This window comes from Condylura cristata, unplaced genomic scaffold (assembly GCF_000260355.1).
Source record: "Condylura cristata isolate star-nosed mole 26May11 unplaced genomic scaffold, ConCri1.0 scaffold00041, whole genome shotgun sequence".
NCBI classification, from domain to species: domain Eukaryota; kingdom Metazoa; phylum Chordata; class Mammalia; order Eulipotyphla; family Talpidae; genus Condylura; species Condylura cristata.
Window position 1 is genome coordinate 2,494,462 of NW_004567142.1, and position 23,031 is coordinate 2,517,492.

General features: G+C 56.7%; 1 protein-coding gene across 3 annotated transcripts; it reads left to right on the forward strand.

Annotated features, from left to right (window-relative positions):
- Nucleotides 1-34: 34 nt before the first annotated feature.
- Nucleotides 35-22,641, forward strand: CLASRP (CLK4-associating serine/arginine rich protein). 3 transcript variants are annotated; one of them, XM_004694182.1, is made up of 21 exons: nucleotides 35-101; nucleotides 1,044-1,171; nucleotides 8,958-9,055; nucleotides 9,608-9,709; nucleotides 9,919-9,998; nucleotides 12,499-12,583; nucleotides 13,634-13,782; nucleotides 14,609-14,705; nucleotides 15,656-15,734; nucleotides 15,823-15,896; nucleotides 16,566-16,607; nucleotides 17,478-17,693; nucleotides 17,809-18,096; nucleotides 19,436-19,693; nucleotides 19,964-20,003; nucleotides 20,311-20,371; nucleotides 20,502-20,560; nucleotides 20,636-20,682; nucleotides 22,016-22,098; nucleotides 22,287-22,311; nucleotides 22,507-22,641. In XM_004694182.1, the coding sequence occupies exons 2-21, from the start codon at nucleotides 1,073-1,075 to the stop codon at nucleotides 22,547-22,549; spliced, it is 2,025 nt and encodes a 674-aa protein (XP_004694239.1). In that variant the 5' UTR covers nucleotides 35-101; nucleotides 1,044-1,072; the 3' UTR covers nucleotides 22,550-22,641. The 3 variants fall into 3 exon arrangements, 1 of the variants encoding a protein (XP_004694239.1); XR_001146153.1 differs by having other exon boundaries at nucleotides 36-101; nucleotides 19,964-20,007; XR_001146154.1 differs by lacking the exons at nucleotides 20,636-20,682; nucleotides 22,016-22,098; nucleotides 22,287-22,311; nucleotides 22,507-22,641 and having other exon boundaries at nucleotides 53-101; nucleotides 19,964-20,068; nucleotides 20,502-20,525.
- The last annotated feature ends 390 nt before the right edge of the window (nucleotides 22,642-23,031 follow it).

Consider the following 23,031-nt stretch of genomic DNA (forward strand, 5'->3'; position numbering starts at 1 on the left):
CGCGGCCTGCCACGCTCCCCCTCCCCCTTCGCAGGGCCTCCCACTTCCGCTTCCGGTGCGGGCCGCGCGCTAGCGCAGCGGTAGGAGGCAGCGACGAGCCGGTGAGTGCAGGCGGTGGGCCCTGAGCTCCTGGTTTTCGGGTGGGTGTCAGCGCAGATTCGCAGACTCGGCCTCTCTCCGTGTCCCCTGAGCCTCTGCTCGGCTCCGCCCCCGAAGGCCGCCCGCCTCACGCCCCACCGGCTGGCCGGGGCCTCAGGCCGCGCCCCAGCCCCCACCGTGGGCCCGAGCTCTCCGCGTCGGCCCAGGCCTTCGAACCCTCGACTTGCACAGGCCCCGCCCCCTTGTCACCAAAACTTGACCCGAATCCTCAGACCCGGACCCGGTTCCTAAGCCCGTCCACACCCTCGCGCCCCGCCCCTGCCCCAAAACCTGGCCTCGAAACTAAGCCCGCCCGCCTCGCGTCGGCCAGCACCGCCTCCCTCAGCCTCTGCTACCCTTTTTACCTTCCCTCTCCCGGATGCTCTTCTTTAGACTCCAGCCCCGCCGTGGGAATGTTCATTACAGCACTCCCCAGGTTCTTCTCCAAACGTCGTCATCATCCCTGTACGCCCTTCACCTGCCCTCGACCCCTTCCATAGCCCTGCTCTCGTCCCATAGAGTCACCTCCTCTGTCTTCATCTTCATCCATCTGCGAACTAGCCCCACCCGCTGTGGATGGGCCCTGGTGGGAGCCATTTAAGCTCTTCCCCTGCTCTTGAAATCCAGCCCCTGCTGTGTAGGGTCGACCTCCAGACTTTGCTTCAAACCCTGGATCTTTCCCGACCCAGATTTCTTGCCGACTTCAGAGCCCTGGACCAGGACACTGCTTACCCCCAATCACCTGACGTTTTTCAGAAGGCCGAAGCTCCTGGGTCAGCGTTGTCATTGCTGTGCGGGAGCAGCTGCCATGAGTGCAGCCGCCTCCCCTGCCTGGAGCTGGTGTTTAGGACCAACTCTGTCACCAACTTATGGCCCACCTGACACTCCCTTCCCCTCACCCCCAGATTGAGGCTCCAGATTTGGCCTCACCACCATGTGGCACGAGGCGAGGAAGCATGAGCGGAAGCTTCGAGGCATGATGGTCGACTACAAAAAGAGGGCAGAGCGGAGGCGCGAGTACTATGAAAAGATTGTGAGTCACTGACCTCTGGTCTGGGGTGGGAGCACCCCCTGGAGGGTGGTCCCTGGTCATCGAGGGGAGAATTTGGGCTTGGAAATATGCCACAGTACGAGGCAGTTTCCTCATTCAGTGAGAAGGGAAGCCTCCCCCTATCTTGAGCATAATGTTTGGTAAAAACCGGAGGCGTTCCATTTGTCAAGGCATGCTGTGTTGGTTGGGTGGCCTCAGTGCAGAGCCGGTGTCTGCTGGAAGGTGGAAAGTCTTTGTAACACCCAGAGCAGGCCTGACACGAGACTGGCCATCTCCCGATGGCCATGTTCCCATTTCTAGAAGAGTTCAGCCATCCTTGGGCTTTGGCTCTGGCCTTTGGCTCCAGGCTCTGTGGGAGTGCTGTCAGTATTCATTAAGTGAAATCTGAGCATTTCCTTCTGCCATCAGATGTTTTGATCTGCCAGTTGATTTTGGAGAAAAGACTAAACTCCATCCTGTGACCTGAAAGGCCCTGTGGTCTAGCCTCTGCTGGTCTCTCAGCTTTATCCTTGGGCAGCTCATGTGGCCTTTTTCTTGGTCTCTGCCACCACAGGACATGGAGGTGCAAGGCCTCCCTTCACTGGGTTGATGCTTATCTGTTCTTGAGCCCTCCATTTGAAATGGTACTTGTCTTCTAGGGCCAGTGCTCTTGTAGGTGATACTATTTTTTAAAAAACATTTAATTATATATATATAAGAACTGGGGTACGGCTAGAGGTGCAGGGCTAAGAGGGTTTACCAGAGACAGTGGGGAGCAGAACAGGTAGATTGAAGCACACTGCTGGGGGAGCAGCAGGCAGGACAGGAGAGGTCTGCTGCACCATGTGGGTCATTCCCTGGCTGGGATAAAACTTGTGCTACAGTGGCTGTGGAGCGCTTCTTAGTGCTTCGACTTAAACTCTTGTACCATCAGGGAGGCCCCGTTAGTACTGTGTTCCTCGCACAGCTTTCTCCCTGGCCTCCTGGCTTCTAGTTCTGTTTTACCAAACCACCCTCCTTGGAGGGGGCATTGGAACCTTTCTAAACTGCAGAGCTGACTCTGCCCCTCCCTTGCTCAGGTTTCTCCCTTGCTCAGGCTCCTCAGTACAATTCAGTCATCATGGTCTGGATTTTGTCCCACCTCATCTCCCCTCCTTCCCCACATACTAGCACTCTGCTCTCTGCCTAGTTCCTTTGCTCAAACTGCCTGCCCTTCTTGCTACCTTGAGTGACTTTGTCTTACACAAAAGCTGTATAAAGAACCTATATTTACCTCAGAATTGTAGCCTTCTCTAGCCACAGGATGTTTGCATGAGCTCTTCCCACACCTAGTTAACTCCTCACCTAGCAGCTGTCAGTCATCAGGGAAGTCTCCCCTTATCACCCACATTCAGACAGATGTCCCCTCTAAATGCCATCCTGGCTCCCCGTTCTTCTTGGGGTGGGCTTCAGTACACACCCAGTTCTGTGAGATTTGGGCCACCTTTGCACCCCAAGGTCCGGTCCAACAAATGTCGTTTGAAAGTGTAGGTTAATGAGATAATATGATAATATTAAGAATAGCAGTTATCATTTTGATCTTAACTTAATTGACCATTCCATGCAGCAGGAGGACTTTAGATGAATGTCTTTGAATTCACAGTCACACGGTAGATAGAGGCTGTTCCTGCGAGAGGGGACTTGTCTTTTGTCACCGGGGAAAGAACTGTGAGGCTGGAGGGCGAGCCTATCTCTGATGGTGTCAGTAACGAACATCAGGACGTGAGTTTGGACCTCTCTTGGTCATAGTTGAGGCCCTGACAGTGGTTTCCAGCTCACATCGGTGCTTAGGAACAACTGGCAGCCATTTACTGAGGGTTTGTGATGTGCCAGAAATAGTGCCCACTACTTTGGTACAACAACATAGTTCTTTCAGAGGGACTGAGAGGTCGGTATTGATCCTTATGTTAAAGGTGATGCTGATAATGATGATTTATGTGTTAACCACTGTGCAAAGCCCTTGACATGCATTGTCATTTCATCAAATCCTCAGCCCAGCTGAGGAGGTGGTTCTTACTACCTCCATTTCACAGGTGAGCAGACTGAGGTTGAGAGAGTTGTGGCCTACAGTCACATGGCAGAAGGGCAGAGCTGGCACTTTAACCGAGACTGTCTGACCTTTGACTTTTCTTAGCTCTTCACCTTGGCTTTATACTGCAAAAACAGGGCTTCCAGAAGGCAGAGGGACTTGTTGAAGATGAAGTAACTTGCCCCAGTGGGACACAGCTAGGAAGCAGAGCACCAGAATGGTTAGGTCTTTATAGAGTTTGGACTCTGGGTTCAAATCCTAGCTGTCCGCTTAAATCATTGTGACCTTGGGCAAGTGAAATCTACCTGAGTCTACTTTCCTTTTCTGCATGTGAAAAGATGTCATATGTAGAATCAGGTGTGATTGTGAACAGCAGATCTAAAACATGAGTGACTTGGTTGTCACTCCCTGGTGGCACAATGAGTTTAAGCACAGTACTGTGAAGCTGTCGCAGTCAACTGCAGCATGAGTTGAATCCCTTGCCAGGGAGGTGACCCATATGGTGTGACAGACCTCTCCTGACCCGCCCACTGCTCCCCTCAGCAGTGGATTTTAGTCCATGTTCTACTCCCCACTCTGTCTCTGGTGAATCCTCTCAGCCCCCTGCATATCTGGCCTGTAACCCAGTTCCTTATGCATAGATAAATAGATCTTTAAAAAAAAAAAAAAAAAGCAGCTCTAGCAAGGAAGTGCGTTTCCTTTTCACATAAAAACCCAGAGTGGTCAGTTCTGCTGAAATTGTTTTTTGGCTGCCTATGGTTTTTCTTCCCGTGCTACTACCTCCGTGTCTAAAAGGGCTGCTCAAGTTCTAACCATCACAACTTTGCCTCTATCAGGGAGGAAAAAGGTGGGGACAAGAGGAAAAGGTACTCAAGCCAGTTGTTAAGAAAGCTTCTAGATAGTTGCACGTGGCACACCCCACATGCCAGAAAGTAGACCTGTGGTCACGTGCAGTACAAGGAAGACTAGGAAGTGGAGGCTTAATCTGGGAGCCCTTGTGCCAGATATATAAATGAGCAGTCCTATTACCAGTGAAGGAGGGGGAGTGAGTGTTGGTTGCCAGTTAATGGTCTGCCATAAATGGGGGGGGGGGGGGCGGGCAAGAACACCTTCCTCATGAGCCTTTTATTTATTTTTTTAATAATAGTTTATTTTTAGCCTTTTTCCATCTCAGTTGTAATCCCCACGGGCTTCCCATCACCAGATCACCCGTGTGCTGTCACCATAGTCCCGTGCACTTCACCCCCCTCCCCTCCCATTTTTGACCCCATTCCACCCCTGTAAAATGTCTCTGGTATGTAGTTTTTCATTATTATTATTATTACTATTCTCTCGCCTGGTCCGTTATATTCCTGCTACCTCATGAGCCTTTTTTGGTGATGTGAGGATCAGCACAGGGACCAGCAGGCTCTTGTTATTACTAAAGTTTTTTTTTTTACTAGGGCTAGGTCACTTGGAGGCCCTGAATTCCAGGCTCCTTTTCATGGGGAAGCTCTCTGAGCTTTATTTTCCCCGGAGACACAGTGATGACCAGCTCCTCTCACTGGGTGATGGAGGAAGCTGTGTCTGTGGGGTGCTTTGTGGTACAGGCCTGTACAAGCAACCATTGTCCCTGTACGTGAATGTGACCAGCATGCAGATCAGAGCTGCTGAGCTGTGGACAGTGACTGGGCACTGGCTGGTGGCCACTTTGGGGAGGGGCTAGGACTGCTCAAACGGGTCTCTCTTATTCTGGGCAGAGAGAGGAGCTGTGAGGTGAGGGTTTGAAGAAGCTGAGGTCATTTGTGGTCAGGTTGGGGTGTACAGACACAGCTGGTTGTGCTCCTGATTTGTCTTTGGCCCACCCTCGTGATCTCCCTCCATCTTCTGGTCTTAGCTGACATTGGTTGTTCTTTGGTTCTGTCTTTGTCAGCTTTCTAGTTTGGGTAAAGAAACAGTTCCCTGTTGATGTTAAAGTTGGAAATAAGCATATCTCACTCAGCTCAGGTGTTTCCTTTTCCAGAAAGCCCCAGGCTGAGACCCCTCTTCCCCACCCCAGCTTAGGTAGGCATCTGCCTGGGCACCCCCGCTCCAGTGCTGCATGACAGATCTGTCTCCAAAATTAGACTGAGAGCCATGAGTCAGGGCCATGGCTCAGTGGCTGCCCTGGGTCTGCCTGTTTAACATTGAAACACATGAATGGAAGACCCACAGACAACACTAACCTCGGAATAGTTCAGTGGTTAAGAATGAATTTGGGATCTCGAGGAGGTACTTGCATACCCACATTCGGTAGCTATGGTGTGGAGACCCCTAAATGTCCCTGGGTGATGGGTGAGTGGATAAAGGATAGTGGGATACATGTGCAGTGGAATGTTAGTCCATTTAAAAGGCAGGAAATCCTGCCATATGCTACAATTTGAACCATGCAGACATTAACCCTAGTGAAATGATCCAATCACAGAAAGATGCAGGTAGCAAGGTTCAGCTTATGCGCAGAACCTGGAGTGGTCAGACCCTTGGAAACAGGAAGCAGTGTTGGGGGCCAGGAGGTGGGGGAGGAGTTGTCCAGTGGGTGTGGGTTTCAGTTTTACAAGATGAAAAAAAGCAATTTGTCGGACAAATGGGTGCATATAGTACTGGACATTTAAAAAGGGTTAAGGTTTAAAATGTTTACATTTTAGGTGTTTTTTACCACAGTTAAAAAAAAAAGGAAAGAAAGAAACCAGAACTAGGTGCAAATTCTAGTTCTTTTTATAAAAAAAATTGATTTATTTATGTATACAAGAGCTGGGGTACAAGCCAGAGGTGTGGGGGTGAGAGGATTTACCAGAAACAGAGTGGAGAGCAGAACAGGTAGATTGACTGAAATACACTGCTGAGGGGAGCAGCAGGGAGACAGGGGAGGTCTGCTGCGCCCTGTGGGTCACTCCCTGGCCAGGGATGGAACTCATGCTAAAGTAGCTGCAGACAGCTTCATAGTGCTGAGACTTAACCCCTTGTGCTACTAGGGAGGCCCTGGCTGGAAAGTTTGAATGAGACTTAAGTGTACTTGAGACACTTCCTTCTGCATCAGACTTTAGTTGGGTTCATTACCTTTTCCAGAATCTCCCAGTAGGGCCCAGCCCTAGACTCAGGGCATCCCCCCCATCCCCCAGCCCAGTGCTTTTTCCTTTCTGTGGTGCCATCATTGCTGAAGGCTTCCCAGCACCTGCCAGAGTCCTGTTGCAGACAGCAGCCCGTGGGCATTTTGTCTGGAACAGCCTGGGGGGTGTGAATGGGATCATGGACTTGCCCTGGGGCTGATAGCAGGCAAGGTACAAGAGGCCGGTTGGGCTCCAGCAGTGCCTTAGAAACTACACCCCAGTTTTTCTACACAAAAATAAATAAGAGCGAGAGACTGGAAATAGAATGCTGGCTCCTGTGGTCCAGCCGGCACCCTCTGCTTCTTCAAGTGTGAGCTCAGGCTGACAGTGGTCAGTGGCCAGCAGCCCATGGGTCACTGTGGGCGACCGTGACTGTCCTCAGTTCCAGGCTCGCATTTTCGTTCTGCTGTCTCGGGCCTTGAGGTGGAAGTGGCACACAGGAGTGGGTGAGGTACAGGAACTTGGGGACTCCATGCTGGTGGTTATTATCCTGAACTTGTTCAACAGCAGTGTTTGTGGGTGCCCACCTTTGGCCTGGGGCCTCCGTCCTGGGGGTAGCAGTGAGCCAGAGGGCCCTGCCTTGTGGGGCTGATGAGAGGTGCTTGTAAACTGGGCAGCAAGTGGTGGCTGCTCTGGGAGGGGAGAAAAGCAGGTCATGTGGGGAGCTAAAAGAAGGCTTCTAGAAGGACACAGAGAAGTGAGGGTGCAACATGGTGTGAGGGCGCTGCAGGCCAAGGAGAGAGCCGGCGCAGAGGTGCTGAGTAAATGTGGGGCCTGGGGTATGCCGGAGCCAGAGTCAGGCTGAGACCGCTACTGTGGCTGCCTCACTGTGGGGAATGGGCTGCAGAGGCCATGGTGGCAGGGGGAGGGCCAGCGCGGTCGGGGGTGAGGACATGCTGGTGGACAGGCGGTGGGAAGGGGTCAGGCTCCGGGGAGGTGGCCTCTGTCTCGTGGCTCTTGTGGGTTCCTGACAGCGGCACGTGGCTGGAGCTCAGCCTGGCCCAGCAGCCGTGCGGCTCAGGTGTGAGAGCTGCTGCTGGGGCGCTGTTCACAGCCTTGGAGTTGGGACCCTCAGGAGGGCATGGCCGAGGCACGGGCTCAGGGGACTTACCCTGTTCCTTTTGTGCATTGTCTCTGCTTTTGAAGCAGCTTTATTTGCAGTTTAAGTTCTGACCACTCCTTGGAAATGTAGTTAATTTAGTGGTTTTATGCATATTCATCGGGTTGTATGACCATTTCCACAGTTTAATTTTAGAAAATTTGCATCACATAGAAAAGGTACCCTCGCCCGTTAGCAGTCCATCCCCATCCAGCACCCCACTTCTAGCCCTCGGTAATCACTAGTCCATCTTTTTCTTTTTAAAGATTTATGCATACAAGAACTGGGGTACAGGCCAGAGGTGCGGAGGGTAAGAAGATTCACCAGAGAGAGACAGTGGGGAGCAGAACAGGAGAATGACTGAAGCCCACTGCTGAGGGGAGCAGTGGGTGGGTCAGGAGAGTCTGCTGCGCCCGGTGGGTCACTCCCTGGCGGGGATAAGAGTCAGGCTGCAGTGGCTGGGACAGCTTCGTCGTGCTGTGCCTTCACCCGTGTGCCACCAGGCCGGGCCCTCCGCTAGTCCATTTTCTGTTTCTGGATTTGCCAGTTTATACATTTCCCAGAACCAGACATGCGGCCCTCGCATCTGGCTCCTTACGCTCTGCGTCATGTTTTCCAGCTTTGGCCACACGGACCTGGGTCAGCCCTGCGGTCCTTTCCATGGCCAGTCTGTCGTCGTCTGGGCACATGATACACTGCACTCCGTCTGCATCTGATGGCCCAGGGGCGTGTTGCCTCCTTTTGGCTGCGGGGAACACTTGTGTGCAGGCGTTGAGTCCTCTTCATTGCTTTCTGGGGGGAGTCACAGGTGTGGTGCGGCCCTCTGTGGAGCCAGCTGTGCCAGCTCCTTCCTGTGGCCCTGCTCTTCCACATTCACATGAGGATGAAATCACCACCAGCACCTCAGGATGTAGCCCTGTCGCTAAGTGGTGTGTGGCTGTGTCTTCGTTTCTTTTGGGCTAGAAGGGCTGGGTCACGAGACAGTTCTTAGTTTCATCTTTTGAAGAACCTCGTTTCTCTGTGAACTTATCAGAAGTAGTTGTTATCTGTCCTTTCATTTGTAGCCAGGCCTGGGAGTAAGGTGGTATCTGTGATTCTGCTTCGTATTTCTCTGATGACTGGTGACAGTGGTCACCTTTGCCTGTGTTGAAGTCCTGTGTGGTGAGGCCGTCTCCTTCAAAGTGTCACACCTGGCTCTGAATGAGTGGCCCTGGGAGGGAGTGTGAAGTAGCTCAGTAGTATTTTAGGGAGGAAAGTCTCGGTATCGGCTGTGTGCAAGAGTGGGCCAAAGCTCAGCCTCTGCCCTACCAGGAGAGGAAGTCCTTCCCTGTGCCCAGTGGTTAGGTGGTTCATCTAGTGCTGTCACCCTGTGCAGGTTAATTCACCTGCACTCTGAGGCACATCCAAGGTGAGCTTGCTGCTAAGCTTGGTTGTGTCTGGGGTATCTGGTTTTGGCATTCAGTTGGGTGGTGACCCCCTTCCTGTCCATCCCTGCAGAAAAAGGACCCGGCCCAGTTCCTGCAGGTACATGGTCGAGCTTGCAAGGTACACCTGGATTCTGCAGTCGCCCTGGCCGCCGAGAGTCCTGTTAACATGTAAGACTGAGTGTGGGAGCAGGGAACCTGTGGCCTAGGTCAGAGATCAGACCCACAGCCTTTGGGGTATGGTCAGCCCTTTGGGACCTCAGGCAAGGAAGGCTTGGCCTGCATGGGTGACCGGCATCTCTGGTTAAGGCAAGCCCCTGAGGTCAGGATGGAGGCCCCAGAGAGCAGTGGTTGGAGGACTTGGAGGGAACTGGCTGGGCTGGAGCCAGAGCCCCAGACACGTGTGGAGTAGGTTGTCAGAGGGCTGCTTAGAGTGACTGGGGCTGATCGAGTGCCCCATGGGACCTGCTTCATATTGCCCAACTCTTGCTTGTTGCTGAGAAATGGGGTCCTCTTTTCCCCAGGGCCAGATGACTCCCTGTTCCTGGTCTGGTCTAGGGCCTAAATACAGATTGGGGGGTCGGGTGATGTTTTGGCTGCAGGACAGAAGGTGGGGCCGTGGGGATCAGAGAGGGCTCCCACACTTGGGGTGGCAGGGAACAGGTGCTTTTTGTCCTGGGCGGTGGGACCCCTGAGCTCCTGTGCCCCTGCTCTCCACTTCAGGATGCCCTGGCAGGGGGACACCAACAACATGATTGACCGCTTCGATGTCCGCGCCCACTTGGACCACATCCCTGACTACACTCCCCCACTGCTCACGACCATGTGAGTCCCATCCCCCTCAGCAGGGTGCTGGGGTATCTCTTCTTTCCCAAGCCCTAGCCTGCCTGTTACCTCCAGGGGTGAGGGGGTGGGTATGTGCAAGTGGGGAGGTGGTCCCTCAGTCTAGGCCAGGCCCCTTTGTCTCCTTACTGCTGGTTTGGGGTATGGTCGTCTTTCTCCCTCTGATCACAAGACCTTGACTTCCCCTGAAGCTCTCCAGAACAGGAGTCAGACGAGCGGAAATGCAACTACGAACGCTACCGAGGCCTGGTGCAGAATGACTTTGCAGGAAGTGAGTGGACTGGGGGGATATCTGGGAAGCGGGTTTTTGGAGAAGACCAGAAGACCAGGACAGGTTTGGGAACAAAGGGGACTTCGGGTTTCCTGGTCCCAGCTCTGTCATGGACTGGCTCTGTCCACATTTCTCTTCCTGTCTTGGGGCCTCTGTCTGAGTGGGTTCACGAGGGATCTGCTGGCTGCCAAGCTGCTGCTGCCAAGGCCATCTGTGCACCCCATCCTCTGACTTGGAACCTTTTCTTTTTATTTATTTATTTATTTGTGCATGCACACAAGAGCTGGGGTGCAGGCCAGAGGTGCAGGGGTGGTGAGAGGAGTCACCAGAGACAGGGTGGGGAGCAGAACAGGCAGTTTTACTGAAATCCACTGCTGAGGGGAGCAGCAGGCAAGACAGGAGAGGTCTGCTGGGCCCTTTAAGTCAGCTCCCTGGCCAGGGATCGAACTTGTTCTCGTGCTGCAGTGGCTGCGGAGAGCTTTCTAGTGCTGAGACAACCCTCTGCGCCACCAGGGAGGCCCTTTATCCTCCACCTTTGGGGGGCAACACATTTAGCAAGAATACATTTTCTTCTGCAAATTTCCGTGCCCACATGGCTTGGAATGTCAGCTCCCAAGAGGAAATGTCTCCTTGTTTTAAATGGAGCCTGGCTGCTGGCTGGGGTTCACATATCACGTGTTGTACGTGTTGTTATAATGCCCAGCATTCTTCTTCAGACCATTATCACTGCCATTTTGCAGATGGGGAAACGGAGACTGGAGATGACCCCCCTGTATGGGCTTGCTGGACAGAATTGTGCTTTTTTTTTTCAAAGATTATTTATGCATACAGAACTGGGGTACAGTACAGGTCAGAGGTGCAGGGGCAGTGAGAGGATTCACTAGACAGTGGGGAGCAGAACAGGCAGATCTACGTGGTATACTGCTGAGGGGAGCAGCAGTCAAGACAGGAGAGGTCTGTGCCATGTGGATCACCTCTGAGGCCGGAGATCCAACTCGCACTGAGTGGCTGCAGCTGTCTTGCAGTGCTGCGCTTTAACCTACTGTGCCACCAGGAAGGGCCCAGAGTGGAGCTTTTTGTGTTATCTTGTGACATCTGCAAATTTCCGTGCCCACATGGCTTGGAATGTCAGCTCCCTAAGCCCGGTTGGAGTGACGCCCCATTTCACAGACAGCGACATTGAGGCTTAGTGGTTGGGAGGGGACATTGCATCTAAAGAACTGGGGTGAACCACCACTACCTCCTGCGGGACCTTCCAGAGGTTTCCCTGCCCCAGCTCCTGAGAGGACTTGCACAGATCCTCCCCTAGAGGTCCCCTGGAGTTGAAGGGAGGGTGGATCTCTCATGAATCCCTTGGTCCCCTAGAGAAGGGTAATAATGATGGTTTTTGCCCCTTGGGGTACTTGTGAGCATTTGGTGGTGGGTTGATTGTTCTCACATTTATTTGTTTCTGGGATAAGCATTTTAGCATCTCTGAATCAGAGGCGGCCAGAATTGTAGTAGTGAGGCCTTGACTTAGGCACATTCTTTGTTCTTATTTATAACTATTGTTTTTGCCTTCACCTGAGGCCATGGGATTCTTGGTGATGGAACCAGGGTTTCCCTTCATCCTGTCCGACTTCTCTCTCTCCTCCATCCTGTCCGACTTCACTCTCCCCTTCCCTCCCTGTGTTGTGTCAGGCGTCCTGGGTCAGGGCAAAGGGCAGCTGCATATAACCACAGGTAGTGATTATGAGCTGAGGTGGGGCTGTGACAGATGGCATTGGAGGAGCCTGGTTGAGTCTGGGGTGGGTGACAGGACTCGGGGAGGGGGCAGGGGACAAGGAGGGCACCCTGAGGGAACAGAGGAAGGCCTGTGAGGCTGAGGCAGTTTGTGTGATGGGTCAGCAAGGCCCTCTTCTCTGGGGCTTCGTGGAGGATGTGCAGGAAGCAGGATGTCTGTGGGAGCCAGGGAGGGCTGTGCTGCCTCACCTGGGCCCACCTGCAGCCCAGCGCCCTGGCTCTGCAGGTAGGAAACTCGAGCCCCGGGGGAGGCAGGAGACTCCAAGGGGATGGCTCTGGTGCATTGTTGAGCTCCCCAAGTGAAGTGTGGTGGGTGAGTGAGAGCCCAGGTGGCCCAGACCACACTGAGCCAGAGAGAGACTCACGGCGACATGGCCTGTGGGGCCTGGGTGACACCCGGCAACCCGGCATTCAGGACAGGTTATCATCCTGAAGGGTCCTGCCAAAGCCTCGCTGACAGTGTGGTGGCGGTGGCGGTGGCCCCGGACGCCAAGTCTTCACTTAGAGAAGTGAACACGGGCTGGGGGGTCTCAAGCCCTTGCCCAGGTGCTGAACCTCCCGTCGTTGCTGTGCCCCACTGCAGTTGGAGGGTACTTGGGTGCTGCTGACTCTGCCCCTGGCTGTACTTGGTTGTACCCTCCTCCTACCCGCCTGCACCTTTGTGCACTCCCGGGTTCCCCATGCCCGTACCCACTGCCCGCGTGTTCTCTCCCGCCAGTCTCGGAGGAGCAGTGCCTGTACCAGATCTACATTGACGAGCTGTACGGAGGCCTCCAGAGACCCAGTGAGGATGAGAAGAAGAAGTGAGTTGGGGTCTAGGGCGCAGAGGGGAACGACTGAGTCTGTGTCCACTCTGGTCTCCCCAGAGCTGAGCCTGGTGTTGGACACACAGCGGGCGCTCCCTCAGTAAGTACCGAGGGGGGCAGCAGAGATGGTTGGCAGACCAGCCTTGAGGAGCAGGGCGCCCGGCTGAGTGCCTGTCAGATGGGCCCGTGGGGTCTCCTCTGCCCGGAGCTGTCAGGATGGTGGAGATGGGGTCATGCTGTGTGAGCTGTAGTCTGCGGCAGCCCCAGGCCCCTTGGAGAGAGGCTTCTGCCAATTTGCACCATGAGGAAGGTGGGGCTCTGCGGGCACCTTACTCTGGAGCAGCCTCCCTGGAGCAGCAGTGAGAGTCCCGCTGTCATCTCGCCAGAGCAGCTTCTCTCCTCTCCACCCAGGCTGATCACCAAGTCCCCTGGGCCTTTGCGCAGGCTGTTCGTCTGCGGGGCTTACCTTCTCCAGAGGGTCCTGGAGCCCTGACTCCTTCCTCAGGCAGCTGAGGCACCCCTCTTTGTGGTCCTAAGCACTGACTGCTTTCCTGCATGTGCCAGGTTCTGTGGGTGCCTGACCCTGACCCATGGCCCCACTTTCAGGATGCGATTGGCATTCTCAGGAAACACTGACTGCATTCATTCAGCGGCACCTGTGGCCGAGGCCCCGGCCTGTTCTGGGCAGAGCAAGGGGCCCATTGTTTCCAGGGTAGTCTACACCTTGTCCTTGAGGGAGTCATCCCTTGGTAGGGGGCACAGACCTGTTCCCTGGCAGTACTGACCCAACACAGGTGGCAGTGGGGTGCCTGGGGCAGTGTCTGACCCAGTCTGGGGAAGGACTTCCTGAAAGATGGGGCTTTGGAACTGCGCTTGGAGGAAGAGGCCTAATGGTGGGCAGGCACAGAGATTTCCAGACTGGGCAGCACGTGTGAGGCCCTGGAGGGTGAGGACCTTGGGGGTCAGTGTGTGGGTCCTCATGGCTTGTTCTGGGCTGTGTCCCACACTCGCTGGGCCCTGCACCGGCTCACACGCTCCCCGTTCCAGGCTGGCAGAGAAGAAGGCTTCCATCGGCTATACCTACGAAGATAGCACAGTGGCTGAGGTGGAGAAGGTGGCCGAGAAACCAGAGGAGGAGGAGTCTCCGGCCGAGGAGGAGAGCAACTCGGACGAAGATGAGGTCATCCCCGACATCGGTGGGGTCCCCTCTCTGCCCTCCCCACCCCCCGCAGTCCCTGGGCATCGTTTTTTTGTGTGTTGTCCCTCACCTGCTGTGGGGCACCCTGTGCTTAGAGCCGCCTCTCTCCCTCCCTCCCCGCTGCAGGGCTCTCCAGGCTCCTGCCGTCCTCCCTGCCTCATGCGTGTCCTCTGTCCTCTGCTCCTGACCTCCCAGCCCCTCTCCTTTCTCGTTTCTAGGACACCGCTTTTGTGATACTGTCCCCGCCTAGGTTTTGGCTCCGATCTCTGCTTGGGTTGTCTGTCTCCTTTTTTCCCTTCTCTTCCTCCTCTGGAAACGAGCGTTGGTCCATTTACAGAGCCATCCCTCGTCCCCACCCAACCTTTCACTCCTACCTGAAGACCCACTGGTCAGATGTCACCTGTCTCTTCCTCCTCTCTTTCGGCTCCCCTCACCCTGCTGGCTACTTCTCAACGTGTTGTCCTATGGCCAGCCCACCTCCCGTTTACCCCATATCCAGCTCCCAAACACCTGACCACTCCCCTGCCTCCTTCCCACCTAGACCACTACCTCTGTCCCCTTTCTCCTTCCTCTTACCTCAGCCCAGCACACCCACACTCACCCTCACCCCTGCTGTGGGCCCACCCCTCCACCATTTGTTCTGCTTGCTTCTGGCCAAGCCCTGGCCAGCCTGGGAATGCTGAGGTGAGCTGACTCATTTCTTCCCAGCAGACACCTCCAGTCTGGGGGGGCTCCCCCTCGCCCCTTCACCTCCTAGGGTGCTGCCCCGTCTCCCCTGTTCTTTGGCTCATCTTGGGCCCCTGACAGCCTTTTTCTTGATGCAGATGTGGAGGTGGATGTCGATGAATTAAATCAAGAGCAGGTGGCAGATCTCAACAAACAGGCCACAACCTACGGCATGGCCGATGGCGACTTCGTCAGGTGAGGCCTGCTGGCTGACACCACACCGGTCTCCGCACCCTGCCCTGGCACCCCTGTCCTTACCAGCAGTCGCCTGCCACCAGCACTATTGTACGTGCTCTGTGCCCAGGACTGCAAGCAGCACCTGAGCTCCTGGGATGTGTCCTAGTGAGCCCTCTTAGTGCAGTAACTGAAGGTGCACCAGTCCCTGCCGCCGGTGCGGGGGAGGGGTACCCTGGGCTGGTGGGCAGCGCCCTCTGGTGGACAGACCTCCGGTACTCCCATTTGTTTCCATTTGTTGGGACTCTGCTCGGCACCACATCCTGTCTGGTGCAGATCACCTGGCATGTCCCAACTAACTGGGCAGTGAGTGTGAAGTGGTTTGGTTGAGTCTGAGCACAGCATCTTTTGCTGAGAACCCTCTGCCACATCTCTTCTGGAGCAGCCAGGGCCTCCCCACCGGCAGCTTGTTTCCTCTCCCGGCCCCGGCCCCCACCCAGCCTGCCGTGGTCCTCAGGTTTGCCCTAGGATCCCTCTGACCTCTGGGCCACTAACTGTGCTCTCAACTCAGCCTGGCAGCTGCGGAACCCACCCCCCACAGGTTTCTCCTGTCACTTTCTCTGTGTGACTTCCCTGTGCTTCCTGTCAGGATCTGTAGCAGTCCCTGCCTGTTGCTCCCTTTCCCTGCACCGTCAGGGAACCCTTCTCTGGCAGGGTTTACCATCTGTACACCATGGGTGGTTCCTCGGCTGTTGCCTGCTTGCTCACCAGAAGTAAATAATCAGCCCATGGAGTGAGGAGTATTGTTTCCAGTACTGATTTCTGGATATCTAAAATTGTACCTGGCATGCAACGGGGACTCAGTAAATAGCACTGAGGCACCCCAGGATGACCTGACCTCCCTTATTTCGTGCAACAACTGCCTGTTGCCTGTCCCTTCTTTCCACTGTGACACCTGTTCCCCCCTGTAGGATGCTCCGGAAGGACAAGGAGGAGGCAGAAGCTATCAAACATGCCAAGGCCCTTGAGGAGGAGAAGGCCATGTACTCGGTGAGGGCTGGGCCAGGCTGGGGACTGGAGTGTGCCTCAGGTAGGTGCTCCCCTTACCAGCTTGGCACCCCCCTTCCCACTTCCTTAGGGTCGTCGCTCCAGACGTCAGCGGAGGGAGTTCCGGGAGAAGCGGCTGAGGGGTCGCAAGATTAGTCCACCCAGGTACGTCCTCTCCCTGGACCCTGCCTGCCAGAGCCAGTCTTTGGGAACTCTGGGGGAAGAGGCTGGGCTCAGAGCCTGGGTCAGCCCCTTGGGTGCAGACTTGTGTTTACAGAGACCCCCTGCTGGAGCAATGAATGACCTGCCCAAAGGCTTAGAGGTGTGGCTTGGAGGGCGTATGGACACCCTGCTCTGCCAGCCACTCCCTCACCCTGCAGGACTTGGGCGCTTGCCAGACCCTCCCGGTGCCAGTGGGAGGCAGCATGGGGTGGCTGGTGAAGTTGAGGGCAAGGTCCCAGTCTCGGACTCCCGCCCGGTTCTGTTGCTTGGCCGCCTCCTTACTGTCAGTTTGGCTAAATGACTTCCCCCTCTGAGCTTCAGTTTCCTCCTTCAGCAAAGGGCTCCTGTCACTTCCAGGAGAGGGGCTGTGCCAGTGCCCTGGCAGGGTTTCAGGCAGATGTGGGTGAGACCTTGGGACTCGGGGGAGATCCCAGCCTAGGACGAAAGGCCTTGAGGCAAGTCTCCTGTAGCTTTCTAGCCTGGAGACCCATGCAAACGCATGTATCTTTGGTTCAAGGAAAATAATTGAGGGTGGCACTGAGAAGCTTGACCTGATTCCATACTTGCTCAAATCCCAAGGCCCCCCCCTTTATCACATTTCTCTCCCCACAGCTATGCCCGCCGAGACAGCCCCACCTATGACCCCTATAAGCGGTGAGTTCTTTGAGACCGAGGACAAAATAGCTAACAGGCTCCCCCATGGGGCAGGCATGGTGAGGAAGGCCGGGGGTCCACCCTGTAGGCCACTCTTGAGGTCACCGACTGGGAGAAATGTTCAGGGGTCTTAGTGCCTGACGTGGCTGTGGGTCCGGTCATTTTTGTTTTCCAGAAAATTAGCTTGCTTTCTCAATGTTTTTCTGTAGGCATAAACCCTCTTTGATTTTCTGATTTACATGTAGTACAACTGTGGTTCAAAAAAAACAGCCCTACAGAAAGGCATGACTTTGAACTCTAAAAGCCTTAGTCTCAGAGGTTAAACTCCCAGAAATAACCAGTGAGAAATTGAGGCCTCGAAGTTTTATGTCCCTTGGGGCTTAAGGTGGTTGGGGAAGGGATTGTGAGGGAACCTGGGTAGCTATCGGAACTTTAGTTTGACCCCAGTTCCTTGTTGAGATTCAGGTGGGTGGGACTGGCCTCTGGAGGCTCTCGGGGGTCTGTATGTGGGTACACACACACCTTATGGTGACACGGCTGCACATCAGCGCTCAGAGGTGCACGGGAACAGTGAGGGGTGTCAGGTACCTTCTTTCACAAAATGGATTGTGCCATGTTTTTGTATGTTCACTTTTGCTTTTTCCTTCCTGACTTGAAATACATACGGGGGACATCTGCCCTTGTTAAATAGATCCCTCAGATAGCCGTGGGAAATCAGAAGGGGCCACGTGGCCTTGCCTCAGGCCTTGCACTGGGCACCCCGCCCCCTGGCTCCACACCTGTGCAGTGTCACCAGGTTGCTTCGGGGGCTCTGTCGGCGTTACGGGCTCCAGAGGCTGGCAGTTGAACTCCCTCCTCCCTGCTCTTTAGGTCACCGTCAGAGTCCAGCTCCGAGTCCCGTTCCCGCTCCCGCTCCCCATCCCCAGGCCGAGAGGAGAAGATCACGTTCATCACCAGTTTTGGGGGCAGCGATGAGGAGGCAGCGGCAGCTGCTGCTGCCGCTGCCGCATCAGGGGCCGCCACAGGGAAGCCCCCCGCACCCCCCCAGCCCAGCGGCCCTGCCCCGGGACGTAATGCCAGTGCCCGGTCGGTAACGCTCACACTGCCTGCCCTACACCCCGGCCACCATGGGGGGGACCTGGGGCAGTGGGGGGCCTCGGCCCAGGCGTGTGCTGACTGGCCCTCCGTGCCCCGCCTGCAGCCGCCGCTCCTCCTCCTCCTCCTCCTCCTCTTCTGCCTCGAGGACCTCCAGCTCCCGCTCCAGCTCCCGCTCCAGCTCCCGCTCCCGCCGTGGTGGGGGCTACTACCGCTCCGGCCGCTACCCACGTTCACGCTCTCGGTCCTGGTCCCGCTCCCGCTCCCGCTCCCGCCGCTACTCCCGCTCCCGCAGCCGAGGCCGGCGGCACTCAGGTGGGGGCTCCCGAGATGGACACCGCTACTCCCGGTCTCCTGCCCGGCGTGGTGGTTACGGGCCCCGGCGCAGAAGCAGGTGTGTGGTGGGTGTGTGTGCGTGGTGAGAGGACACCAGGGCTCTGCCCTTTGGAGGGGTAGCTGTGTTCGGTGGGCTGGCGGCGAGGAGGTGCCAGGCAGTGGGCAGAGCACAGCTGCTGCCGCCAGAGCAGTGGGGGCAGGAGGCTGAGCCCTTCTCGTGGCGCCTCAAGGCCTGCAGAGGGGTATGGGTGCTCTGTGTCCTGTGGTTTTCTCGGGAACTTGGCCTAAGGGTTGCGGGTGCAGAGAGGCCAGTCAAAGCAGGTAGTCCTTTGCACCGCAGGTGCGCTGAGGCTAGCACTGCAGGTCCAGTGGGACCCTCAGGCCTGAACTTCCTCCCCGTGCTCTCCTGGGGCCACCAGGGCTGCTGTGGAGGGGTAGCTGGGAGCCTTGCACCTTGGAGCAGCTGCCTGGGTGTGAATTTTGGTCCTGCTAGTGACTTGTGGGGGCCGATTTCATCCGTGGGGTAAAGATAACGGCAGTGTCCCTTCCATGGAGTGGTAATGGCATGACAAGTAAACAAATCCACGAGTGCTTGCTTAGCACCACGTTGGCACTTAGAAGTGCTTGAGGTCCTCCCATCATTCCCTGTGTTGTGTGGGTCTCAGTGTCAGTCATCTACAGGGTCCGGCAGGTAAAACAGGCCAGGTGAGCCCTGGGGAATTGGGTAGCACAGGTCCCACTGGTGGGGATGTTCGCGGCTCAGTGGCAGATCAAGCACTGCCAGTCTTCAGTTCTCGAGAGTGATTCGGTCAAGGTTTTTAAAGGACAGCTTTTGCTTTCTCACTATTCCCAACATATGTGGGCTTTCTATAAACCCAGGACAGTCTCAGAAGAGACTGTTTAGTTTGGGCTTCCAGGTCGCTATCTGTCTTCTGCCCCAGGACAGGACAGGAGAGAGACTGGAGGAGGAGGCAGGGTCTGCTCAAGAGTCAGAGGCCGGCCTGACAGGGAGCCCTTGCTCAGGACTCCTGGGCTTCCTGAGAACAGAGAAAGGGGCCTGCGGTCTGTGCTGCAGATGGGTGGGAAACAGTGGGGTGCAGGGGCTGGCCCCAGCTGGTGTTGGAACCTGCAGCCCAGCAAGGTGAGATGATGAGAGTATGGATGGTAAATGGTAAGGGTGTGGGCACCTTTGTGTAAGGAAGAGGTGTTGGGCACCAAGTGGAGGCCCCTTGCAGGCTGTGGGGCTCTTGAGGGCAGTCTGTTCAGGACTGAGGGAGCATGGGGGGTTCAAGGAGGTATCAGGATGGAAGGGGGCAGTCGAGAGGGCTGGAGAGCGGTAGCTGGATAGGGGTTGTCGGTCCAGCGGAATCTCACCGCCCTCACCCCTGCCCCCCCAGGAGCCGCTCACACTCAGGGGACTGGTACAGGCGGGGTGGCCGGGGGCCCCGGCACCATAGCAGCAGTCGCAGCCGCAGCAGCTGGTCCCTCAGCCTGTCACGCAGCCGCAGCCCCACGCGAAGCCATAGCCGCAGCCCCAGCCAGAGCCGGAGCCGGAGCCTGAGCCGCAGCCGCAGCCAGAGTCACTCGCCATCGCCCCCAAGGGAGAAGCTGACCAGGCCGGCAGCGTCCCCCGCTGTGGGCGAGAAGCTGAAAAAGTGAGCGGGGGAGAGATGGTCAACCTCTGGTGGGGAGGTGGACCCCCCTTTTCTTATTTTGAAGGAAACTTGGTCCTGCGCTGGGAGGCCTGAAGGGGTCTTGGCCCTGACCTGGGAGGGTGGCTGAGGGGCCATGGAGCCTCGGGACATCTGAGGCCATCGCCTTGGTTCTCTGGTCTCAGGCCAGTGCAGAGGCTGAGTGGGGCCAGAGGTGGTGGCTGCCTTCCACTCCTCCACCCCAACCATGCCCTCTGCCCCACTCCCACCCAGGACCGAGCCTGCCGCTGGTAAAGAGACAGGAGCTGCCAAAGTCAGTAAGAATTTGGAACTCGCCCGTCTAACTCCCGCAGCAGCAGTGCCCGAGAACTGGGCTCGGTGGGCCTGCAGGGGGGGCCCGGGGGGTCCGGGAGTTCCAGCCCCAGGGATTGAGGGGAACTGAGAAGGCTTTGCCCCTGAGATGTGTCCCCCGCCCCTCTTCACTGTCCCTCCCAGACCTCATGGTGGGTGTCCACTGCCTGCCCCTCGCTCCCCCATGAGTCCCAGGCTCTTGGATGAGGTGGGTTGTAGGAGCTCCGGGACACCCACCCCCTCTCCCCTCTCTTCTCCCCCTTCCCCAGCCCAAGCTGACGCCACAGGAGAAGCTGAAGCTGAGGATGCAGAAAGCGCTCAACAGGCAGTGTAAGTCTGCCCCAGGGCTCCCCGCTCCTGGCCTTTGTCAGACTTTGTGCAGGGGGGAAAGAGTGGGTGCACACCAGCTCTGCTGCCATACTGAGGGCCCCCCTCAACTATTGTGTCCTCCCTTCTGCAGTCAAGGCGGATAAGAAGGCAGCTCAAGAGAAGATGATACAGCAGGAGCATGAGCGACAGGTAAGGGTGGGAGCGAGGTGTGGGCCCAGAGGGCACCCTCACAGGCAGAAGCCCTCATGACCTTCTTTGCTGCAGGAGCGGGAGGATGAGCTTCGTGCCATGGCCCGGAAGATCCGAATGAAGTAAGCCTGCCCCTGCACTGCTGGGTTGGGGCCACAGCCTCAGTCTCTGGACTCCCGCTGTTCCCCATCACCCGCTCCTAGCTCTAGCCCTGCTCGACCCTTGGGTGGATGAAAGTCTGTCTCTCATTTTCTCCCACCATCCCAGCTTCGCTCCAGCCTCTGCTGTGTTCTCTGGGCACACTTTTTCCTAGCTTCCCCCACCTGTACCTGGGAGGCCCTTCCTGGCCATCCTATCTGGGATAGCACCCCAGAAGACTCCATTCTCTGGCTCTGTTTTACTTTCTTCAGGGTATTGGACTCCCTCACCCCCACCTGATGCTACAGTTCTCATTGGCTTTTTTGTTTTTCTGGCCAAAAGCTAGGCCTGGCTGCGGGGCTTCTGCGGTGTCCTCACCCCTAGGACAGAGGTGGCGTTCAGTAAATGTTTACTGAGTGCAGGCCAGCCTGGGGTGGCTCTGGCCCAGGCCTACCGGACAGGGCTTCTCTCCTGCTCCGATTCACTCATAGGGTAGCTTGGAGCAGCTCAGTAGACTTGGGTTCTCTCTCTCCAAGCACTGCCTTGCTCTGTGTGGCCCCAGAATGGGCATCTGGCCCTCCTAGAGCCTCACTTCACATTCTGGTGCAGGGATAATCCTCGGTCATGCCGAGGGAGACCTGGAGATAAGCGCCCATTGAGGCTGTGCTGGCCCCAACTGAGGCCTTGTGCTTGGTGTGGGAAGGGAAGGCATGTGGTCTGATACTCATGTCTGGCTCCACCCTGTACCCGCTGTGGGACCTTGGACGTGCCGCTTAAACTTGGGGTGGGACTCTGAGACAGGCAGATGTGCAGGGCTGCCCTGGAGAGTTCATTCACGACATGGGCGGGGTCTCTAGCAGGAGTTGGGGGGCCTAGTACCTGGGATTCAGTGCTGTCAGACAGACCTGGTTCTGGTGGCCTCTTGCCACCCAACAGCTGTGGGCCCTTTCATTTCTTGTTCAAAATTTGGACGCAGTAATCCCCCCTCACAGGCCCTCAAAGGCCTGTTAAAGAAGTAAGCAGGGTCCAGCCAAGGCATGGAGAGGTGTCCCATAAACACAGCCCTGGGTGCAGATCCCAGTTGTTCCCACAAGGGCCAATTAAGCACTTAAGAGTGTGAGACCACGCTGGACGGTGACAGGAAGTGGCGGCCAGGAGGCACTCCCGCGTTCAGATCCTGCTCTGCCCAGCACGCCGTCTCCTCTAAGTGGGGATAATGGCAGTCCCTGCCCCTGAAGCTTGCCCCCAGTTGGCCTCCTGCAGGGCTCCTGCCACCCACTCACCCTTCCTCCCCTGGGTTGCCTCCTTTCCCTGCAGGGAGCGGGAGCGGCGAGAGAAGGAGCGAGAAGAATGGGAACGCCAGTACAGCCGGCAGAGCCGCTCGCCCTCCCCCCGCTACAGTGAGTTGCCCGATAGTGCTGGGGGCTCTGGGGCAGCAGGGGATGCAGAACCAGGTCGCAAAGCCTGGTATGTTGCCCACATCTGCCTTCCCTCAACTGAAGTTGGAACCAGTGTGGCCTCGGTGGGGAAGCCGCCAGCCAGTCAGCGCTGGTGCGCTCACTGTGCCTTGTGTCTTCTCCCCTCCCAGGTCGAGAGTACAGCTCTTCCAGAAGGTGAGCGGGCCTCCAGCCAGTGCCCTGGGTCCCCAACGGGCCCCCATGGTGGGAGGCCCAGCCCGATCCTCCACTCGCACCCTGTGTCACTTCCTGTGCAGCTGACCCATCACTGGCCCAGTGTGCCAGCATGTGTGCACACATCAGGCTCCCTCAGCCTGCCCCCCTCATGAGGTCCCCCTTTTCTCTCTGCAGACGCTCGAGGTCTCGATCCCGGAGCCCCCATTACCGACACTAGGCAGAAGAGGGGTACTGAGGGGGAGCAGGGCTCAAGCTGTGATGCTGCTGGTTTTCTCTAGTGAAATAAAATCAAAACGTTATTTAATTCCCTTAATCTGGCCTCACTGTTGTCCATGGGGGGGGTGGGGGGTGCAGGGCTCCCATCCCCCCAGGGGCCAGCTGGGGGAGGGGCTGGCTTGGGGGCAGGCGCCAGCATGGCCGCTCCAGTTGCTCACCGCTCAGCGAGGCCAGGGCACCAGCCGGTGGGAAAGGGCCCAGGGCCCAGGGCCCGGCATGTGGAGGACAGGCCAGGACTTTGCCCAGGGCCTCTGGTGACAGGTCCAGGCCTCTCCCCGCCCTCATCTCAGCCCCTGCCCTGGCCTCGCCCTCCCCAGGAACCGGGAACGCGGCTTTCTGTGCCAGTCCTGCTGTGCCCCAGGCACTGGGGGCTGGCCTTTCCCCTCACCCCCTCATTCCAAACCGGTCTGTCCAGCCGTCCAC

Bases quoted from the DNA above. Each gene is read 5' to 3' on its own strand.
- CLASRP (XM_004694182.1), top strand. From the start codon at position 1,073: ATGTGGCACGAGGCGAGGAAGCATGAGCGGAAGCTTCGAGGCATGATG. The intron at 9,710-9,918 runs GTGAGTCCCATC...CTTCCCCTGAAG, and splicing joins CCCCCACTGCTCACGACCAT to CTCTCCAGAACAGGAGTCAG. The intron at 12,584-13,633 runs GTGAGTTGGGGT...TCCCCGTTCCAG, and splicing joins AGTGAGGATGAGAAGAAGAA to GCTGGCAGAGAAGAAGGCTT.